The following is a 19,353-nucleotide window of genomic DNA, read 5'->3' as shown; positions in this document are numbered from 1 at the left end:
CTCTCATTCTTCTAAGTCGACCCAATCTCTCCTCATACGACAGTCCTGCCATCCCAGGAATCAGTCTGGTGAACCTTTGCTGCACTCCCTCTATGACAAGTATATCCTTTCTTAGGTAAGGAGACCAAAACTGTACACGATACTCCAGGTGTGATCTCACCAAGGCCCTGTATAACTGCAGTAAGACATCCTTGCTCCTGTACTCAAATCCTCTTGCAATGAAGGCCAACATACTATTTGCCTTCCTAACTGCTTGCTGCACCTGCATGTTTGCTTTCAGTGACTGGTGTACAAGGACACCCAGGTCCCTTTGTACATCAACATTTCCCAATCTATCACCATTTAAATAATGCTCTGCCTTTCTGTTTTTCCTTCCGAAGTGGATAACTTCACATTTATCCACGTTATACTGCATCTGCCACTCACTTAACTTGTCTAAATCATCTTGAAGCCTCTTTGCATCCTCCTCACAACTCACAATCCCACCTCGTTTTGTGTCCTCAGCAAACTTGGAAATATTACATTTGGTTCCCTCATCCAAATCATTGATATATATTGTGAATAGCTGGGGCCCAAGCACTGATCCCTGCGGTACCCCACTAGTCATTGCCTGCCACCCCGAAAAAGGCCCATTTATTCCTACTTTCTGTTTCCTGTCTGTTAACCAATTTTCAATCCATGCCAGTATATTACCCCCAATCCCATGTGCTTTAATTTTGCACACTAACCTCTTATGTGGGACTTTATCAAAGGCCTTCTGAAAATCCAAATAAACCACATCCACTGGTTCTCCCTTATCTATTCTACCAGTTACATCCTCAAAAAACTCCAGTAGGTTTGTCAAACATGATTTCCCTTTCATAAATCCATGTTGACTTTGTCTAATCCCGTTGATATTTTCTAGGAGTCCTGCTATCCCTGCTCGTCTTCGAATGCTACCATGTGGGTGCAGGGGGTCAATTGAAATTTTCACGACTGAGATTGATAGATTGTTGTTGGGCAGGTGTATCAAGGGATGTGGAACCATGGGGGGTAGATGGAGTTGAGGTACAGATCAGCCATGATCTAATTGAATGATAGAACAGGCTCGAGGGGCTGAATGGCCGACTGCAATTCCTATGTCCACCTGAACAGGCAGATGGGGCTTCAGTTTAACGTCTCATCCAAAAGACAGCATCTCAAACAATGTAGCACTCCCTCAGTACTGCACTAATTTCCTCATCACTGCGCATCCCTCGAGTACCCTAAATCTCCCATCGAAGCCAGGGCTATTATTATAAACACCCTCCCCTCCAGACTAGTATTAAAAATGCCCTACTACCCTGAGAATATTATAACCCACTCCCCACCTCCCACCAACCCCCCCCCCAACCAGGGACCAGCTGTACCTTCTCTGCGATGGGATGTTTTTGAAGGTTGCACTAACAAGACATGTGCATGAGGGGCAGAGCCCTCGGTTTCTGTGCCCACCAGCTCCAGGGATGGCCCACGGGTACAGGCACCCGCGACAACAGCAACTTGCATTTATATAGCGCCTTTAACAGTAAAACGTCCCAAGGCTCTTCACAGGAGCGATTATTGAACGAAATTTGACACCGAGCCACATAAGGAGATGCCAGGATAGGTGACCAAAAGCTTGGCCAAAGAGGGAGGTTTTAAGAAGTGTCTTAAAGGAGGAGAGGTAGAGAGGCGGAGAGGTTCAGGGAGGGGATTCCAGAGCTTAGGGCCTAGGCAGCTGAAGGCACGGCCGCCAATGGTGGAGCGATTAAAATCAGGGATGCGCAAGAGGCCAGAATTGGAGGAGCGCAGAGATCTCAGAGGGTTGTAGGGCTGGAGGAGGTTACAGAGATAGGGAGGGACGAGGCCATGGAGGGATTTGAAAACAAGGATGAGAATTTTAAAATCGAGGTGTTCCCGGACCGGGAGCCAATGTAGGTCAGTGGGCACAGGGGGTGATGGGTGAACGGGACTTGGTGCGAGTTAGGATACGGGCAGCAGAGTTTTGGATGAGCTGAAGTTTATGGAAGGTGGAAGATGGGAGGCCGGCCAGGAGAGCATTGGAATAGTCCAGTCTGGAGGTAACAAAGGCACTGATGAGGGTTTCAGCAGTGGATGAGCTGAGGCGGGGCAGAGACGGGCGATGTTACGGAGGTGGATGTAGGCGGTCTTGGTGATGGAGCGGATATATGGTCAGAAGTTCATCTCAGGGTCAGATAGGACGCTGAGATGCGAACGGTCTGGTTGAGTCTCAGACAGTGGCCGGGGAGAGGGATGGAGTCGGTGGTGAGGGAATGGAGTTTATGGCGGGGATCAAAGACAATGGATTCGGTCTTCACAATATTTAGTTGAGTGAAATTTCTGCTCATCCAACACTGAATGTCGGACAAGCAGCGTGAGAAATCAGAGACAGTGGAGGGGTCGAGGGAGGTGGTGGTGAGGTAGAGCTGGGTGTTGTCAGCGTACATGTGGAATCTGATGTTCTGTTTTCAGATGATTTCGTCGAGGGGCAGCATGTGGATGAGAAATAGGAGGGGCCAAGGGTAGATCCTCGGGAGACTCCGGGGTAACGGTGAGGGGGTGGGAAGAGAAACCATTGCAGGTGATTTCCTGGCTATGACTGGATGGATAAGGATGGAACCAGGCGAGCACAGTCCCACCCAGCTGGACGATGGAGGAGGGGCGATGGAGGAGGATGGTGTGGTCAATCATCTCAAAGGCTGCAGACAGGTGGAGAAGGATGAGGAGGGATGTCATTTGTGACTTTGAATTTGCGACCCTCCTGTACCTCGCCCAAGTAACTGTTGCTATTTGACTGAGTAAGGCATCACACCTGAGGCCAATCCTGATGTCCACCCACAGGCAATGTCCAACATGGGTCATTGATGAGGAGCAGGAACCCTGGCCGATCTCTCTCTCTAACCCCCCCCACCCTTCCTTAGCCCGGTGGCTCTGGGGACAATTGTCATCCCTGTAAGTCTGGGATCAGCACAGACCAGGGATCAAGGCTGGGAGCCTGGGGCCGGGGTGACTCGCTCCTGAGTTTACCCACTCAGTTCCGGAGTTCAGACACTCCTATGTTATTCTACCCATTCTTGCAACTGTTAAAAAGAGATACAACAACACACAATCTGCAATCTGCAATAGATTTTATTCAAATGTATTAGATTGGATTGAAATGATTATAAAACAATTTGTACAAATATATACAACAGAGCAAAATAAAAAGAAATTGCATTTATATAGCACCTTTCACGACCTCAAGATGTCCCAAAGTGCTTTACAGCCAATTAAGTACTTTTGAAGTGCAGTCACTGTTGTAATGTAGGAAACGAGGCAGCCAATCTGGGCACAGCAAGATCCCACAAACAGCAAAGTGATGAATGACCAGGTAATCTGTTTTTTTCAGTGATGAGCAGAACAATATAAGTCGACAAAAGTTTCATAAACCTGATGTAAACAGGAGAACTTCCGGCAGTAGAGAAGCTCTCACTGTCTGTGAGATTTAACAGCAACAATCTGCATTTATATAGCGCCTGCAACATCGTAAAACGTCCCAAGGCGCTTCACAGGAGCGTAATCAAACAAAATTTGACATTGAGCCTCATAAGGAGATATTAGGACAGGAAGAGGTAGGTTTTAAGGAGCATCTTAACAGAGGAGAGAGGTAGAGATTTGGAGAGGTTTAGGGAGGGAATTCCAGAGTTAGGTGGAGCGATGAAAATCGGGGATTGAATTCACTGGAGTACTCCAACATCTAACATAATAACTGCTGATGTTTGAGAGCAATGCAAAGATTTAAAAGGGAACAAAGTTAAAAAACAATACAATTTTTTCTATTAACCCCCGTTTGTCTCCTGCCAGACACACTTTTACCGAGAGGTCAGGACTGTCGGGCCTGGGCTCTCCAGGAACTTCCCTTTGTCCTGTGACCCGCTGACCTTGCCATGCGACCCACTGACCTTGTCCTGCGACCCGCTGACCTTGTCCTGCGACCCGCTGGCCTTGACCACCAAATCGCAGAACGGGCAGGATAGCAGGTCGATAACCAATCAGCCGTCAGGGCGGCAAAGAAGGCTTTTAGTAAACAATCTGAATGCAAGGAGTCAGCTCGAGGGGTTAAAGTGACAGAGGCCCGCAGTACGAACCCTACAGTGTCAGTCAGAGTATTTGGTACATTAACCTTATGCAGTTAACAAAGTCCCTGATCCACCCAAAATCTCCAATTCTCCACTGACGCCAATCATCCACTCGTACCAGAAGGAGCTAACGAGGTACTGACAGGTACAGATTCACCAGAATGCCACTGGGGGTGAGGGTGAAAGGGTTAAATTACGAGGAGAGGTTGCATAGACTAGACTTGTATTCCCTCGAGTTTAGACGATTGAGGGGTGATCTGATCGAGGTGTTTAAAATGGTAAAAGGTTGAACGCAGAAAATCTATTTCCTATGGTGGGGGGAGTCCAGAACGAGGGGACACAATCTTAAAATTCGAGCCAGGCCGTTCGGGGGTGAAATCAGGCAGCGCTTTTTAAACACAAAGGGCAGTGGGAATCTGGAACTCTCTCCCCGCAAAAGGCTGTTAAAACTGGGGATCAATTGGAGCTTTCAAGACGGAGATCGATCGATTTATGATGGGTATCGAGGGATATGGAGCAAAGGCGGGTAAATGGAGCTGAGGTACAGATCAGCCATGATCTGATTGAATGCGGAACAGGCTCGAGGGGCTGAATGGCCTCCTCCTGTGCCTATGTTCCTTCCCTGAGCTTTTTTTTTATCCGGTACCTGATACACAGTACAGTGGTGAGACCAGTGCGACATACTGTGGCAAAAAACAGTGAGTACAAAGCTCCCTGGACAGGAGCAGAGTGAGGGGCAATGACTCCCCTAATCCCCCACAGTTACCCTTTACCCTTTGACCCTGTTGCCAATCTTTAGGGTGCTGGAGGCAGAGGGGGCTGATGGGACTTGAGCCACAGCTGGAGGCCGGCCCGCGCCGGGTCGTTCAGGAGCTGCCCTGGGACGTGGGAGAGAGCAGATCCCAGGGGCAACACCCAGCTTTAAAAGGAGAAAGAGCTCGCATTTATATAGCACCTTTCACGATCTCAGGACGTCCCAAAACGCCTTGCAGCCAATGAAGTACTTTTTGAAGTGTGGTCACTGTCGGAAACACGGCAGCCAATTTGCGCACAGCAAGATCCCACAAACAGTAATGTGACAATGACCAGATCGTCTGTTTTACTGATGTTGGTTGAGGGATAAATATTGGCCGGAACACCGGGGAGAACTCCCCTGCTCTTCTTCAAAGTAGTGGCCCTGGGATCTTTTACGTCCACCTGAGAGGCCAGACGGGGCCTCCGTTTAACGTCTCAATCGAAAGACGGCGCCTCCGACAGTGCAGCACTCCCTCAGTACTGGCACTGGGAGTGTCGGCCTGGATTATGGGCTCAAGTCTCTGGAGCGGGGCTCGAGCCCACGACCTTCTGACTCAGAGGTGGGATTGCCACGGCTGATAAAGGGTCTTCGACCTGAACCATGAACTCTTGTTTCTTTCTCCACAGATGCGGCCTGACTTGCTGAGTATTTCCAGCATTTTCTGTTTTTATGACACATAATAAAAGTTGGTTAGTCCTGCAGTTAGAGAAATATAGCTGGAGATGTCTGGGTTTTGTGCGGGCCTGGTGCACGACCCACTGTTTAGTGAACTTCATTCTCACAACAGATACCATCCAATAGTGAGCGACACGGCTACTAAAGCAAGGAGGAGAGCGAATCGCAGGGCTGGATTCAGCGGATCCTGTGGCTGCTTTGGCAGGTTCGGATTCCTTCCTGTGGCATTGGATCGTCCTGTGAAGTAAACAGATCATTGGCGTTGGTCACTTGGCCCACAGTTCGAAGCGGTCGGCCTGCCAGCGTGTTTATTCTGAGGGTCCGACTGGCTCCGGTACATTCACACACTTATTTTTAATTTTGGACAGGACGTTGTGTTTTATTTATTCGTGGCCCCCCTCCTTTTGCTGTGGGGGGGGGGAGGAGCTTCTGGCACCTCGAGGGTTAACCGACACCAACCCACTAACCTGGACAAGAGAGGGACCTGTCACCGTCGCACTGTCACCGTCACAGTTACACCGTCACAGTTACACCGTCACACTGTCACCGTCACAGTTACACCGTCACAGTTACACCGTCACACTGTCACCGTCACAGTTACACCGTCACAGTCACACCGTCACAGTCACACCGTCACAGTCACACCGTCACAGTTACACCGTCACACTGTCACCGTCACAGTTACACCGTCACAGTTACACCGTCACAGTCACACCGTCACAGTCACACCGTCACAGTTACACCGTCACAGTCACACCGTCGCACCGTCACAGTTACAGCGTCACAGTTACAGCGTCACAGTTACACCGTCACAGTTACACCGTCACAGTTACACCGTCGCACCGTCACCGTCACATCCACACCATTGCCGTCACACCGTCGCACCGTCACAGCCGCACCATCGCCGTCACTCACACCGTCAGTCACACCGTCAGTCTTTCCTTACCCTGAACGATGTTGGTGCGTTTCCTGATCTCACTGCCACTCTCCAGTGCTGCCCCGTTTCGCTCTGATCCTGAGCCCAACTGTTGAAGTTCGTTGAAAACCTGCAGCAAGAAATGAAGAGAGAGTCTTTTATTCTGAAGTGTTCACTTTATCGGTAACTGGAGGTAGGGAGGCTGCAACTCGCTCGCTCAGTGTGAAACTGAGTCACTCACAGACACAGGAAGGCCCCAGGTCAGATTGCCAGACTCTGTGAGTTCGCTGGGCTGCAGTGAAGGGGCTGCAGTTGGCCTCAGTGCCAATGGGAGGGTAATATTCCTGCTTCTGATCTCTGTGAAGCCTGGGGGAGAATCGAATTGGGCTTGGCCCTGATGCTCCTTCCACACTCGAATAGCCTGCTATCTGGGCTCAATAATGGCCACTTGGGCAAGGCACTGGTGGGTACACTGACACCCATCGAGAGACAGTGTCAGCGGGACAGGAGGGGAGAAAATTGGGGAGGGGGGCGGTGTAAACATGGCCACTGAAATGTAGTGTCACGTAACCATGGTTACTGGAGCGGGACTTTGGCACTGTGGCAGCCCCAGGCGGTCCCCAGAGAGCAGAGGCCGGAGCCCCCGGGCGGTCCCGGGGGGGGTGGAGGCCGGAGCCCCCGGGACGGTCCCGGGGGGGGGTGGAGGCCGGAGCCCCCGGGCGGTACTGGGGAGCAGAGGCCGGAGCCCCCGGGCGGTCCTGGGGAGCAGAGGCCGGAGCCCCCGGGCGGTCCCCAGGGAGCAGAGGCCGGAGCCCCCGGGCGGTCCCCAGGGAGCGGAGGCCGGAGCCCCCGGGCGGTCCTGGGGAGCAGAGGCCGGAGCCCCCGGGCGGTCCCCAGAGAGCAGAGGCCGGAGCCCCCGGGCGGTCCCGGGGGGGGTGGAGGCCGGAGCCCCCGGGACGGTCCCGGGGGGGGGGTGGAGGCCGGAGCCCCCGGGCGGTCCCGGGGGGGGGGGGTGGAGGCCGGAGCTCTGGTTCTGAATTCTGGGTTGACATCCAGTGGGATTCTCGTGTCGGGTGGGTGTGGGCGGCCCCTCCCTCATCGTATGGGTTGTGGGAGCCGAAAAACCCTCCCCGCCGCGATCGGCTGGTATAAAGATGGCTACGGCCATGGGAGGAGCGTTCACTTCACGGCCGGTCAGACTCGAAATCAGCTGCGGTTCCTCCGAACACTTCACACTGTTCTCCAAGGGAAGAGCGCGGGGAAGGAAACAACGGTAACCACGGTTACTGATTATGCGCCAAGCGTCTTTCTCTCACCTCCACGTTGAGCTGAAAGGCTCGGTTCGCCTCTCCCACGATCCGTTGCCGCGTCTCTCCATCGGCCTCCAGCGTGTTCATTCGCCCGCGGTACAGCTGCTTGAAAGTGGTTGCGTTGGTGACCAGGTCAAAGGTGAAGAAGGCGAGCCCTTCGCCCGTGCTCGGCAGATGCAAAGTTTTCTGGGCCACCTTCTTCAGCACCTGGCCCCCCGACAGGTCCCCCAAGTACCTGATGTAGGCGTGAGCGACCAGAAGCTCGGGCTCCCTCTGCCCCACGTGTTGGATCCGCGACACGTATTTCCCCGTGGCCTTCGGGCACTCGATGAGGCTTCTCCAGCCCGGCCCGTGGAAGTATTCCAGGTCGCGCTCCAAGGCTTCCTTCCGGTGGAGCTCCGAGGGGAAGTAGACGGGGGCAAATGATGGATGGTCCTTGTTTCTCTCGATCTCCTCTTCCAGTGCAGAGTAGATGAAGTACAGAGAGTCGAGTAACAGCTGGAGGAGGGAGGAAAGTTTAATGCCTGAGGGACTTCTCTGTCTCGGGGGGGGGGGGGGGGGTCCTTCCCCCTGCCCCCACCCACAAGTAGGTACTGAGCCGTACGCACCAGAAAGGCCCCTGGATCCAAGCCCTGGCCTGGGCCGAATTAGCTGCCCTCAGCCTGGGGTAACGCTACAACGTACCCTGGGCTGGGGAGCAGTGGGACAGGCTGAGCTTCCTGCTCCTCATCTCGGGCCAGTGGTCGCGCGAGTCAAATGATGCCCGGCTGCGAGGCTTCCCACAGTCGAATAGCCCATTACCTGCACGCACCTGGTGTGTTAAGAAGAGGTGTTTTTGGTGTGGAACCGTGTCCCGGACGGCACCATCGCCGTTGGGGGAGGCCGAGAGAAAAACAGAATGTATATTTTACAGAATCTCTGTCCTCCGTCTTACCGTGAACTGGTCCCGCGAGACCTGACCCTTCTGGAAGTTTCTCATGAACTCGGAGTTTTCGGCCAGTTCGTGCGAGTCCTTTGTGGCCAACTTCAGAGCTTCTGATAGGTCAGCAGGCATGCTAGAACCAAGAGGTCAGAGGGCAGGGTTAGTTTGGCTCAATCTGGCGGCAGCCACCGGCCGGGTTCTTTATTCAAACAGAGTCGCCCCCCCACCCCAAAAACACAAACCGACCTTCCCCCCTCCTCTCCTCGATGTCCCACCCTCCCTCCGTGAGTCTAGACACTGAGTGTCGGCAGTGGAGGGAGTTACACCGGGCCCCCGTCCTGACGCATTTTCTAACCGGGCTCACTTCAGGGTGTCCAGGAGCAGGAACACAGGGTCACTGAGGTCAAATATAAACCCCCCTCCCCAACCCAGGCCCAGGTCTTTATCGCTCGGCCACGTTGCCTTTACCACCTCACCACCAGGGGAGCCGGTGAGCATCTTAAAGGGGCCGTGCACATTATATCCTCAGGGGGTCGCCGGTGTGTCTACGACACCCACAAAGTGCGGCCATGTCCTGCGGTCAAGCTCTGTCCCTTTGGAGAGGCCTCTCTCCCTTGGGTTTCCCACAGGCTGCTCCTGTGCTCTTCCTAATGGTTGAATCGATTGCTCCCCCTCTCCCTCCCCGTCCCTCCCCTCCCCCTCCCCTCAGTCCAGTAGGTTTGTTGGCATCAGACTCCCATTGGGAAGTGTCCAGGGAATGTCCAGTGTGGGGACTGAGGTCAGTCCCATCCTCTCCCCAAGACGCTGACTCTCACTGGGACTCGGTTCCACAGGGGCTCCGCCCTCCGGTATCCTGGCCAAATAGCTGCGCTTTATTTACCAGCTCAGTAACCCCTCCCCCCAGCGCCCTGTGTCACTGACTGTATCTCTACTGATGTTAATCCAGCAGCCCATCTCTGCACTTTGCAGCAGGGAAAGGAGGGCTTCTGAGGTCAGGGCTGAGACGGGGTATTGGACAGTGTGGAGGGAACTTTACTCTGCAGCTATTCTGCCATGGGTGTGACTGTGGTGCAGTGTGACAGGCCTGGCGAGTATATTCAAACCCTGGGCACAAAGTTCCTACCTGTCTCTCACAACGTCACCGTTCATTTGGGTCTGAGCTCCCAGCTGCTGCAGCTCTTCAAAGACCTGCAGCGAAAATAAAACAAGAAGCAGTTTGAGGACTCGGGAGGAAACGGTCTTAGGGCCAAAACAAATGAGCATCAGGTTCAAGGCCGAGCCAGCCCTAGCAACAAGGCCGAGCCAGCCCTAGCAACAAGGCCGAGCCAGCCCTAGCAACAAGGCCGAGCCAGCCCTAGCAACAAGGCCGAGCCAGCCCTAGCAACAAGGCCGAGCCAGCCCTAGCAACAAGGCCGAGCCAACCCTCGCAACAAGGCCGAGCCAACCCTAGCAACAAGGCCGAGCCAGCCCTAGCAACAAGGCCGAGCCAGCCCTAGCAAACAAGGCCGAGCCAGCACTAGCAACAAGGCCGAGCCAGCCCTAGCAAACAAGGCCGAGCCAGCCCTAGCAACAAGGCTGAGCCAGCCCTAGCAACAAGGCCGAGCCAGCCCTGGCAACAAGGCCGAGCCAGCCTCAGGACCAGGGTTAAAGTTGCTTTAGGACCAACGGTGCAACAGTCTCAAGAACAGGGCCGAGGAAGCCTAAACAGCAAGGCCTCAGGATGAAGGCCAAGGAAGCCTCAGGAACAAAGCCTTGTGACATCTCACAATACAAAAACAATCAAGACAGTAATGGACCAAGCGTCTTTCTCTCACCTCCACATTGAGCTGAAAGGCTCGGTTGGCCTCTCCCACGATCCGTTGCCGCGTCTCTCCATCGGCCTCCAGCGTGTTCATTCGCCCGCGGTACAGCTGCTTGAAAGTGGTTGCGTTGGTGACCTGGTCAAAGGTGAAGAAGGCGAGCCCTTCGCCCGTGCTCGGCAGATTCAAAGTTTTCTGGGCCACCTTCTTCAGCACCTGGCCCCCCGACAGGTCCCCCAAGTACCTGATGTAGGCGTGAGCGACCAGAAGCTCGGGCTCCCTCTGCCCCACGTGTTGGATCCGCGACACGTATTTCCCCGTGGCCTTCGGGCACTCGATGAGGCTTCTCCAGCCCGGCCCGTGGAAGTATTCCAGGTCGCGCTCCAAGGCTTCCTTCCGGTGGAGCTCCGAGGGGAAGTAGACGGGGGCAAATGATGGATGGTCCTTGTTTCTCTCGATCTCCTCTTCCAGTGCAGAGTAGATGAAGTACAGAGAGTCGAGTAACAGCTGGAGGAGGGAGGAAAGTTTAATGCCTGAGGGACTTCTCTGTCTCGGGGGGGGGGGGGGGGTCCTTCCCCCTGCCCCCACCCACAAGTAGGTACTGAGCCGTACGCACCAGAAAGGACCCTGGATCCAAGCCCTGGCCTGGGCCGAATTAGCTGCCCTCAGCCTGGGGTAACGCTACAACGTACCCTGGGCTGGGGAGCAGTGGGACAGGCTGAGCTTCCTGCTCCTGATCTCGGGCCAGTGGTCGCGCGAGTCAAATGAGGCCTGGCCACAAGGCTTCCCACAGTCGAATAGCCCATTACCTGCACGCGCCTGGTGTGTTAAGAAGAGGCGTTTTTGGTGTGGAACCGTGACCCGTGCCCTAGTCGTTGGGGGAGGCCGAGAGAAAAACAGAATATATAATTTCCAGAACCTCTGTCCTCCGTCTTACCGTGAACTGGTCCCGCGAGACCTGACCCTTCTGGAAGTTTCTCATGAACTCGGAGTTTTCGGCCAGTTCGTGCGAGTCCTTTGTGGCCAACTTCAGAACTTCTGATAGGTCAGCAGGCATGCTAGAACCAAGAGGTCAGAGGGCAGGGTTAGTTTGGCTCAATCTGGCGGCAGCCACCGGCCGGGTTCTTTATTCAAACAGAGTCGCCCCCCCACCCCAAAAACACAAACCGACCTTCCCCCCTCCTCTCCTCGATGTCCCACCCTCCCTCCGTGAGTCTAGACACTGAGTGTCGGCAGTGGAGGGAGTTACACCGGGCCCCCGTCCTGACGCATTTTCCAACCGGGCTCACTTCAGGGTGTCCAGGAGCAGGAACACAGGGTCACTGAGGTCAAATATAAACCCCCCTCCCCAACCCAGGCCCAGGTCTTTATCGCTCGGCCACGTTGCCTTTACCACCTCACCACCAGGGGAGCCGGTGAGCATCTTAAAGGGGCCGTGCACATTATATCCTCAGGGGGTCGCCGGTGTGTCTACGACACCCACAAAGTGCGGCCATGTCCTGCGGTCAAGCTCTGTCCCTTTGGAGAGGCCTCTCTCCCTCGGGTTTCCCACAGGCTGCTCCTGTGCTCTTCCTAGTGGTTGATTCTGTCTCCCTCCCCTCCCCCTCCCCTCAGCCCAGTAGGTTTGTTGGCATCAGACTCCCATTGGGAAGTGTCCAGGGAATGTCCAGTGTGGGGACTGAGGTCAGTCCCATCCTCTCCCCAAGACGCTGACTCTCACTGGGACTCGGTTCCACAGGGGCTCCGCCCTCCGGTATCCTGGCCAAATAGCTGCGCTTTATTTACCAGCTCAGTAACCCCTCCCCCCAGCGCCCTGTGTCACTGACTGTATCTCTACTGATGTTAATCCAGCAGCCCATCTCTGCACTTTGCAGCAGGGAAAGGAGGGCTTCTGAGGTCAGGGCTGAGACGGGGTACTGGACAGTGTGGAGGGAATTTTACTCTGCAGCTATTCTGCCATGGGTGTGACTGTGGTGCAGTGTGACAGGCCTGGCGAGTATATTCAAACCCTGGGCACAAAGTTCCTACCTGTCTCTCACAACGTCACCGTTCCTTTGGGTCTGAGCTCCCAGCTGCTGCAGCTCTTCAAAGACCTGCAGCGAAAATAAAACAAGAAGCAGTTTGAGGACTCGGGAGGAAACGGTCTTAGGGCCAAAACAAATGAGCATCAGGTTCAAGGCCGAGCCAGCCCTAGCAACAAGGCCGAGCCAGCCCTAGCAACAAGGCCGAGCCAGCCCTAGCAACAAGGCCGAGCCAGCCCTAGCAACAAGGCCGAGCCAGCCTCAGGACCAGGGTTAAAGTTGCTTTAGGACCAACGGTGCAACAGTCTCAAGAACAGGGCCGAGGAAGCCTAAACAGCAAGGCCTCAGGATGAAGGCCAAGGAAGCCTCAGGAACAAAGCCTTGTGACATCTCACAATACAAAAACAATCAAGACAGTAATGGACCAAGCGTCTTTCTCTCACCTCCACGTTGAGCTGAAAGGCTCGGTTCGCCTCTCCCACGATCCGTTGCCGCGTCTCTCCATCGGCCTCCAGCGTGTTCATTCGCCCGCGGTACAGCTGCTTGAAAGTGGTTGCGTTGGTGACCTGGTCAAAGGTGAAGAAGGCGAGCCCTTCGCCCGTGCTCGGCAGATGCAAAGTTTTCTGGGCCACCTTCTTCAGCACCTGGCCCCCCGACAGGTCCCCCAAGTACCTGATGTAGGCGTGAGCGACCAGAAGCTCGGGCTCCCTCTGCCCCACGTGTTGGATCCGCGACACGTATTTCCCCGTGGCCTTCGGGCACTCGATGAGGCTTCTCCAGCCCGGCCCGTGGAAGTATTCCAGGTCGCGCTCCAAGGCTTCCTTCCGGTGGAGCTCCGAGGGGAAGTAGACGGGGGCAAATGATGGATGGTCCTTGTTTCTCTCGATCTCCTCTTCCAGTGCAGAGTAGATGAAGTACAGAGAGTCGAGTAACAGCTGGAGGAGGGAGGAAATGCGAGAGGACCGTGAACAGGGCAGTGAGGGCACAGGGGGCGAGGGCACTGGGGGCGAGGGCACTGGGGGCGAGGGCACTGGGGGCGAGGGCTCTGGGGGTGAGGGCTCTGGGGGCGAGGGCACTGAGGGCGAGGTCACTGGGAGTGAGGGCTCTGGGGGTGAGGGCTCTGAGGGCGAGGGCACTGGGGGCGAGGGCACTGGGGGCGAGGGCTCTGGGGGTGAGGGCTCTGGGGGTGAGGGCACTGAGAGCGAGGGCACTGAGAGCGAGGGCACTGAGGGCGAGGGCTCTGAGAGTGAGGGCACTGAGAGTGAGGGCTCTGAGAGTGAGGGCACTGAGAGTGAGGGCTCTGAGGGCGAGGGCACTGAGGGCGAGGGCACTGAGGGCGAGGGCACTGAGGGAGAGGGCAATGAGGGCGAGGGCACTGAGAGTGAGCCAGGTGGAGTCTGAACAGTACTGAGGGAGTGCTGCACTGTCGGTGGTGCCATCTTTTGGATGAGACGCTAAACCAAGGCCCCGTCTGCCCCTCTCAAGTGGACATTAAAAAATCCCACGGCCATTACTTGATGAAGAGCAGGGGAGATCTCCCAGGTGTCCCGGCCAGATTATCTGGACATTTATCTCAATGCGGTTTGTGGGATCTTGCTGTGCGCAAATTGGCTGTTGCGTTTCCTGCATTACAACAGTGGCTACACTTCAAAAAGTGCTTAATTGGCTGTAAACCCCTTTGGGACATTCTGAGGTGGTGAAAGGATCTATAGAAATGCAAGTCTTTCTTTACATTCTGTTTCTTGTGAAGGCGGACGCCCAAAATTCAGGAACGGCTCGTTGATTACTGAGAGCTGAGGACTGGATCGAGGGCGGGGGTTCTTTTATATACTTTTAAATGTTTTTCTGGTAAATCACCCCCATCTCCTCACTTTGGTCACCCCCGCTGCTCAGTCCCAATTCCCCCATGCACTCAGCTGCCCAGTCAGGTCTCGGAAATTTGAGCCTGTGCTCAGGATGGCACAGTTCTGAAAGGATTGAGAAGAGAACGGGTTCGAGTTATCGAGGGGACGGAGGGGTTGGACCACGAGGAGCGATTGTGTAAATGGGGCATGTGCTGATTGGAAACGAGAAGGTGGAGAGGTGAGATGGTTGCAGTTTTTAAAGTGGCTGGTTAATAACAGAAAGTGTTGATTCGTTCAAATTTATTCAGAAAATAACATTTTGGCATCCAGTATATGAGTAATTTGAGACAGCGACATGTGGTGAGTGTAACAGCACCTTCGGAAGGACATATTGGCCTTGGAGGGAGTGCAGCGTAGGTTTACTAGAATGATACCCGGACTTCAAGGGTTAAGTTACGAGGAGAGATTACACAAATTGGGGTTGTATTCTCTAGAGTTTCGAAGGTTAAGGAGTGATCTGATCGAAGTTTGTAAGATATTAAGGGGAACAGATCGGGTGGATAGAGAGAAACTATTTCCACTGGTTGGGGATTCTAGGAGTAGGGGGCACAGTCTAAAAATTAGACCTTTCAGGAGTGAGATTAGAAAACATTTCTGCACACAAAGGGTGGTAGAAGTTTGGAACTCTCTTCCGCAAATGGCAACTGATACTAGCTCAATTGCTAAATTTAAATCTGAGATGGATAGCTTTTTGGCAACCAAAGGTATTAAGGGATATGGGCCAAAGGCAGGTAAATGGAGTTAGATCACAGATCAGCCATGATCTTATCAAATGGCGGAGCAGGCACGAGGGGCTGAATGGCCTACTCCTGTTCCTATGTTCCTATAACAGGCTCGGGAGGAACAGGTGACTTTGGACCTATGGTTCCCAAAGCTCTCCCCCACTCGGGTTTCCTCGCCTCATGTCTGGGACTTTTGTAGATTAATTGACAGAGGTTGGTTGCTATAATTAGTCAACAACTCAGTTATTTTTCGCATTGTGCGACTGCCAGGATGGTAGACGGTGAATTCGATGGATTTATCTCGTCTCGCGGTTCCAGTGTTGCATGGGTTTGGACAGCAGTGTTTATTTAAATAGAATGAGCTGTCGGTCACAGGGTTTAGTGAGGTCGTTCCACTTAGAGAATCACATGTAAACAATAACACGCCGCCATCAAACATGAATAAATGTTTCACATAACTAGCCCACCCTCTCCTCCCCGTGCTGTTGCTCACGTCAAGTCGCACGATGCCGTTTCAAATGACTGGGGTGTTCTGCCATCCAATGCACAATGTATTATTCCACTGCTAAGGCACAGCCGTGCCGAGAGTGTCCTGTCCCTTTAAGGGCCTAAAGTCTCATTCCTCCAGGTAATCGCAGTCTGAGGTTAACCAGCGTTTAGTCGCTGTTTGCAGACGGGGCAGTGCTCGTGTAATGAATATCTGTTTTATGACCACCCCATCAGTGCCTTCCAACCCCCTGATCCCAAGACTGCCACCGATGTTCCCAGATCCCGGGATCTCCCCTCCCCCTGTGATCCAGCATTCCAGGATCTCTCTCTCCTGCATTCCCAGTTCTATAGACCCCCTTCAAAGTGCTGTTCAGCCCCCATGATCCAATCTCCATAATACATGACCCCAGACCCCTTCCCAGTGTTCTCAGACCCAGGCCTGCCCCCGCCCCCCCAAGGCCGATAAGTCAGTGTCCCTGGTAATTCTAGTCAGCAGGGCACCCCCCTGTTCTTAACTAATCTCCAGGAATATTATATTATATTATTTGGAGAGACTGGAGAAGCTGGGATTGTTCTCCTTAGAACAGAGAAGGTTAAGAGGAGATTTGATGGAGGGCTGTGGGGGAAGAGCAGGGAAATGGGACTAATTGGATAGTTCTTTCAAAGAGCTGGCACAGGCACGATGGGCCGAATGGCCTCCTGCCCTGCAACTATTCTATGAAACTTCTGAGGTACGGATACAAGATAAATAATCCGTAGATAGAAAGGTTTGATAGGTAGATTTAAAAGGTCCCCTGCCTCATGTCCCTCCTGCCCTGACACTGCCTTCGCTTGTGTTCCACAGATGTTTGGTTGAATAAAGTGCCCGAGGTGGAGTCTTACCGTGAACTGGTCCCGCGAGACCTGACCCTTCTGGAAGTTTCTCATGAACTCGGAGTTCTCGGCCAGTTCGTGCGAGTCCTTTGTGGCCAACTTCAGAGCTTCTGATAGGTCAGCAGGCATGCTGGGACAAACAGAGGTCAAAGGGCAGGGTTAGCCAAGGGGGCGCAATGGGAAAAGTAGGGTGTAATTAGTTGGCGTGGAGCGCACATAGACAGCCCGCTCCAGCCGACCCCCACTGGGGTACAGCACCACAGCCCCCACCCCCGCTGAGATCTCACCCACGTGGCCATTATTTACTTGCCAACCTGGACACTGACATTCAGCAGGATATTAAACTGTGGGGTCCAATCATACCCTCACCCCCACGTCTTCACACAGCAACGGGTAGCGATCAAGAGAGGGAACACTGGCCGATTTTCGCCTACTTAACTCAGGATTGGTGAGGCCAATTGACCCCTGACCCTGAAATACTCATGAGAAGGCGTCAGCCATGGCTTAGTGGGTAGCACTCTCATCTTTAGGTCAGAAGGTCTTGAGGGACTTGACCCCGGAATCCAGGTTGACGCTCCCAGTGCGGTACTTTTGGAGGCGCCGTCTTTCGGATGAGACGTTAAACCGCGGCCCCGTCTGCCCCCTCAGGTGGACCTCAAAGATCCCACAACACTAGTTGAAGAAGAGCAGGGGAGTTCTCCCCTGGGGCCAATATTTATCCCTCAATCAACATCATTAAAACAAATTATCTGGTCATTTATCTCATTGCTGTTTGTGGGATCTTGCTGTGCACAAATTGCCGCATTTCCCGCATTACAACAGTGACTACACTTCAAAAGTACTTCAGTGGCACTTTGGGATATCCTGAGGTTGAGAAAGGCGCTATACAAATGCAAGTCTGTCTTGACTTTGACTGGTTTGTCAGTTATGAAGCATTTCCCACCATGCATGTGTTGCCATCTCACCATAGACTATGTCCTGCTCTTTATTTTAGCAACGCTATTCTGATAAATCCTGCTTCCAAACTTCCGGTCCTGTTCTTCCTAAGTTCCCAATCCCTCGCCCTGGGCACTCTTCCTCCTCTCTACGTTATCACTCTGTTGAAAGGAAGATTCTCCAGCTCTGATTCACCTTTTCCAGGAGACTGTTGAACTCATTCTCTCCCTCAGTCTTCACTCTACAAATGACAGGCTTTTAAAACCCAAGGTGTAGTCGCTTTTTAACAATGAAGCTTGACATCGCCAGGTCTAACTCCGCGTTCAGAGACCGGTCTAACTCCTGGCTCAGAGACTGGTCTAACTCCTGGCTCAGTGACTGGTCTAACTCCTGGTTCAGGGACTGGTCTAACTCCTGGCTCAGTGACTGGTCTAACTCCTGGTTCAGGGACTGGTCTAACTCCTGGCTCAGTGACTGGTCTAACTCCTGGTCTAGAGACTGGTCTAACTCCTGGTTCAGAGACTGGTCTAACTCCGCGTTCAGAGACCGGTCTAACTCCTGGCTCAGAGACTGGTCTAACTCCTGGCTCAGTGACTGGTCTAACTCCTGGTTCAGGGACTGGTCTAACTCCTGGCTCAGTGACTGGTCTAACTCCTGGTTCAGGGACTGGTCTAACTCCTGGCTCAGTGACTGGTCTAACTCCTGGTCTAGAGACTGGTCTAACTCCTGGTTCAGAGACTGGTCTAATTCCTGATTCAGTGACTGGTCTAACTCCTGGTTCAGGGACTGGTCTAACTCCTGGTTCAGAGTCTGGTCTAACTCCTGGTTCAGGGACTGGTCTAACTCCTGGTTCAGAGTCTGGTCTAACTCCTGGTTCAGTGACTGGTCTAACTCCTGGTTCAGAGATTGGTCTAACTCCTGATTCAGTGACTGGTCTAACTCCTGGTTCAGTGACTGGTCTAACTCCTGGTTCAGAGATTGGTCTAACTCCTGATTCAGTGACTGGTCTAATTCCTGGTTCAGTGACTGGTCTAACTCCTGGTTCAGAGATTGGTCTAACTCCTGATTCAGTGACTGGTCTAACTCCTGGTTCAGTGACTGGTCTAACTCCTGGTTCAGAGATTGGTCTAATTCCTGATTCAGTGACTGGTCTAACTCCTGGTCTAGAGACTGGTCTAACTCCTGGTTCAGAGTCTGGTCTAACTCCTGGTCTAGAGTCTGGTCTAACTCCTGGTCTAGAGACTGGTCTAACTCCTGGTCTAGAGACTGGTCTAACTCCTGGTCTAGAGACTGGTCTAACTCCTGGTCTAGAGACTGGTCTAACTCCTGGTTCAGAGACTGGTCTAACTCCTGGTTCAGAGACTGGTCTAACTCCACGGTCATCGACTGGTCCATCTCCTGTCTCCTTACCTGTTGGAGTCTACGTGACTGCCTGTTTCTGTTCTGGATTCCATGCTGTTTTCTGTTTTCTCTCTCCCGATTCTCGTGCCGAGAGCAGTGTTTCTGTCCTCGCCCCGTTTCCTGGCTGCTCCCTCAATCCTCTGATGGAAGTGAAGAACTGCGGACCCTTTTATCTCCTGTTCCTAGCACAGTCACGTGGCGGTGCAGCTCAGCTCTGAGTGGTTGCCCTCTCGCTGGAGCAAATCTGTCCCTCCCACCCCTTGTAAATCTCTCACATGATATCTCGGGCAACAAAGGGCCGGCCCTGCACAGGATACTGACTTCATTTCCTCAGGGGCTGAAAGCTGTTCTCCAGCTCAATCAAAAGAGGGCCCGAGTCCTCCTCAGTGGTATCTTGTTCTGTGAGCCCACCAGCCGGTTGTGTAATTGGACTGAACGTCACTGCTTTCTGCA

General features: G+C 53.5%; 1 protein-coding gene across 1 annotated transcript; it reads right to left on the bottom strand.

Moving 5' to 3' along the window:
* Positions 1 to 3,129: 3,129 nt before the first annotated feature.
* Positions 3,130 to 19,059, bottom strand: hmox1a (heme oxygenase 1a). Its single transcript, XM_067974704.1, has 11 exons — positions 18,910 to 19,059; positions 16,573 to 16,693; positions 13,019 to 13,510; positions 12,583 to 12,647; positions 11,492 to 11,612; positions 10,570 to 11,061; positions 9,879 to 9,943; positions 8,768 to 8,888; positions 7,840 to 8,331; positions 6,554 to 6,653; positions 3,130 to 5,844 (listed from the first exon to the last, which is right to left on the bottom strand). The coding sequence occupies exons 1-11, from the start codon at positions 18,951 to 18,953 to the stop codon at positions 5,711 to 5,713; spliced, it is 2,247 nt and encodes a 748-aa protein (XP_067830805.1). The 5' UTR covers positions 18,954 to 19,059; the 3' UTR covers positions 3,130 to 5,710.
* Positions 19,060 to 19,353: the final 294 nt, after the last annotated feature.

This window comes from Heptranchias perlo, chromosome 40, assembly GCF_035084215.1.
Source record: "Heptranchias perlo isolate sHepPer1 chromosome 40, sHepPer1.hap1, whole genome shotgun sequence".
Taxonomy (NCBI): domain Eukaryota; kingdom Metazoa; phylum Chordata; class Chondrichthyes; order Hexanchiformes; family Hexanchidae; genus Heptranchias; species Heptranchias perlo.
Note: the sequence above shows the minus strand (reverse complement) of the source record. Positions and strands in the feature narration are given on the sequence as shown.

Excerpts from the sequence above, each read along its gene's own strand:
- hmox1a (XM_067974704.1), bottom strand. The coding sequence starts at position 18,953 with ATGGAATCCAGAACAGAAACAGGCAGTCACGTAGACTCCAACAG. Across the intron at positions 8,889-9,878 it reads GGTGACGTTGTGAGAGACAG|CATGCCTGCTGACCTATCAG; the intron begins GTAGGAACTTTG and ends TCTTGGTTCTAG. Across the intron at positions 5,845-6,553 it reads ACGCACCAACATCGTTCAGG|GACGATCCAATGCCACAGGA; the intron begins GTAAGGAAAGAC and ends TTTACTTCACAG.